General features: G+C 31.9%; 1 protein-coding gene across 1 annotated transcript; it reads left to right on the top strand.

The window, feature by feature from the left end:
• The first annotated feature begins 818 nt into the window (after positions 1–818).
• LOC124358730 lies at positions 819–3167 on the top strand. Its single transcript, XM_046811028.1, has 3 exons — positions 819–933; positions 2671–2883; positions 2975–3167. The coding sequence occupies exons 2-3, from the start codon at positions 2671–2673 to the stop codon at positions 3083–3085; spliced, it is 324 nt and encodes a 107-aa protein (XP_046666984.1). The 5' UTR covers positions 819–933; the 3' UTR covers positions 3086–3167.
• The last annotated feature ends 200 nt before the right edge of the window (positions 3168–3367 follow it).

The following is a 3367-nucleotide window of genomic DNA, read 5'->3' as shown; positions in this document are numbered from 1 at the left end:
TACAGGTAACTGTACATAGACAACATGTCACTAGAGAATGAAATTTTGCTATTCATTACAAGTTTCCTATCAGAACTCGGTAAGTCCGTGAATGTGAGAATGAATAAAGCTGCTTGAGGCCTTATCACCCATATTTATATCTGAAGGTGCATATCAGATTATGTAACTACTTTAACATTGTATTATGAACTGGACTATAATTATAGTTTCTACTATAATTCTGAAGTATAGTATTAATTCCAATGTTCTCAATGACCTTGAAAACTTGAGTAAATATAGTTAAAACGGATGGTGATGTTCTTGGATTTTGCTGAGAGGTTGTATAACGTTTATGCATGTAATTTACAATTTCATCTTATAAAATTAGTTTATAATTCATTTTTATTTGGTTTATGAAAGCCTAGTGCTTATGAAGATATTTGAAGAAAGCATTCACATAAAAATAAAATATCCAGTAACTTTATAAGGAAAGTTGGTGACCGTCTGAAGTGTCGGACCTGGGATTCAGCAAAGATTCCAATCCTCTTTCAATTGGGACAATTTTTCTCAATACTTACTCGGCTTTCTTCCTCATTCTGTTTATTAAGATCCAGTGGCATCACACAGGCAAGTGTTCCATGAGGATAAGCAAAAGCAAAGGCTAAAAAAACCTGTCATTCCTGAAAATATTTTCTTTTTCAAACATTACAGTAAAATAATTTGAATTATTCTAAAAATGATCGGATCTTTTTATACTATGGTTTTTAGATTATGATATAAAGTTTTACCGCACACTTTTGTTTCCATAGATTTTAAATGCATTTTTCATTATTGTACAAATAATATTATTTTTCTTCTAAGAAAATTTTAAATCGTACCATTAATCAAAATTTAAATGGTAACAAATTCTGCATACATTCGTTTTTTGTTTTGGAAATTAAGTAACAGATAGAGGTAAGTGCTTTATCCCTTAAAACTTCATAACAGATTATTAGCCTTTTTATTCAAGTTCCATTTATATTTAGTACGTTTGGTACTAAATATACAATGAATTATTCATTCTAAACACTGGTATAACACATTTTTATATACAAGGTTTAATTTGGAATATTGTTAGTATGGCAAGTCCTCAAACTGCCGTACTAACATTACTGATCGAACCACTTCTTAAATTTAATGTATTTCAGGTGTTTTAGGCTATGGCGCAGGAATGTCTCCTAGCATATGTTTACCTTGTGTCTCGCTCTATTTACTTAAAATTTACGGTCAAATTAACGAAAATATTGACTTAAAGAAATGAATTTTATTAGGTTCTTTGATTTTATTTATATTTCTTCTGAAAAAGTAACAAAACCTTGTCTAAAATTTCTGAACTATCCCAAGGCAAACTTAAATACATTCTCCAGCTCGTGGTCCAAATTTCATAAACGTAAGTATACATTAATAATTTCTTTACAAGTAATTTCCGTTCTGTTTGAAATCAGGTATAAAAAGACAGTGTCTTATGGGCGTGTTTTTCCTCGCCCAATTATGAGATTAAATAATTTAATAACATTCTGTATCCTTAATTAGGCTGTGCCTCATAGCGTGAGCCCGATAGTGGGTTATTAGTTTCATCATTAATATTCCTACTAAAGACAAGCAGTTACAATTTTATTATTCCGGACTTACAGATTATCGATTTTAATAAGTGTAACGTTCCTGAAAGCTTGAACAAATGTAATGGAAATATTGGTTCATGCATACATCAACGTTTGCATTCAACTCATACTATACTGAGATAACGTGCATTGAATTCGTTACTCTTTCTCTCTAGGACTAGTCAAGCTTAGTAGAATATTCCATAATACCTACAAATATTGTCTTCGTCATTGCGAAGGTTTTCTTTGCACTAGATAAACACATTTAAATTTATGCCTATAAACACAATATGACAGATTTTCTGTTGTTTATTTGATTCATTTTAACTTTATTAATAACTAAATATTTATATATTATTCAAATGTTTAGGCAACCCTTAAAGGTAGTATTACTATTCAAGAAAGTTTATTTTTTTATTAAGGTACTGTTCTGCGTAATGATATATTCAAATCAAATAAAAAACATTTTTATTTTCGTCATGTTACAAAAATATACATCGTAGGAGCACAGTTTTCCATTTATAATATGAAATTACTTTACTAATAAAAATGCATAATCTTGTAAATAAAAAGATTAAATATTGATATATACTCTAAATATGTGTGGAAATATTTCTTCAGATAGACGTCTAGCACCTGCGCTTGAGAGTTCCATTAATTCAAAATTAGTCCCCTAGGGAAATATGATGTTTCAAAAACCTCTTTTTGAAGTATTAAAATTAAATACTTTTTAAAATCTTGTGAAACATTGCACACTCATAACAGCAAATACTCATGTAGTAATATATAATTATATTTAAATATATACGTGTGTATGTACAAGTAGCTGAGAATACATTTAATTGAATATTGTAATGATATGCGTAAAGTTAAGTAAAAACTATTAAGGTGAACTGTAACTGAGTTTAAAAAATCGAAATAACAGCTAAGATCCTTTTTGTTGAAAAGACTAACCACAAACTATATCTGTTTTTTGTTGGTTTTTTTTTTTATAAAAATACATATTTTATCGATCGAAATGCGAGTTCTCTCATACGTATCTGTTTCGCAGATGTCCAGTGAGGCCGATCCTCTGTACAATCGTGTGACGGAGCGGGTGGCGATGGCTGCCGAGCTGTTGGCGGTCCTGGAGGACTCCGACCGGTACTGGAGCAGCCAGGTGAGGGTCCTGGAGGAACAGTTGGCCCTGAGTCTGGGACTCACCAAGCCGGCCTTTGACACACTCTACTACCAGGTCCTGGGGACTATTCAACCGGGTACTCAGGTGAGTCGTATTTGGGATTCAGAGTGAAAATCAATTTTCAGAAGTTTATAAATAACGAATTAGTATATGGATGTTTTAACTTATGTTGCAGTCTACCGTTCCAGGACTAAATCAAAGGCCTTTGACTCAGAGCCGATTGAGATATCGACCTCCTGCGAGATCTTCCAGCCAACAAGGGAGACCATCAACTTCCCACTTCTAGCGGTGACCCTCACTGATTTGCTCTACTCGAGCAATTTACTGTTCAACTTACGCTGACAAATATAACATTAGTTGTCTAATAACACATATTTTAGTTTAAAATTAAAATCATAGTTTTAGTTTCGAAATACTACTACAGTTCTTTTGGACCCCAGAAGAACTCAGGTAAATTATTTTACAAGTTCTTTACATACATCAAAATTACAATTATATGGGATCAAGTTTCGATCATTCTTAAATGTAAACTTCGGTCGTGCTAAACATTAGATGTCTACACTCCTGA

Source organism: Homalodisca vitripennis, chromosome 3 (genome assembly GCF_021130785.1).
Source record: "Homalodisca vitripennis isolate AUS2020 chromosome 3, UT_GWSS_2.1, whole genome shotgun sequence".
Taxonomy (NCBI): Eukaryota; Metazoa; Arthropoda; class Insecta; order Hemiptera; family Cicadellidae; genus Homalodisca; species Homalodisca vitripennis.
This window is presented reverse-complemented; position numbering and strand designations above follow the sequence as displayed.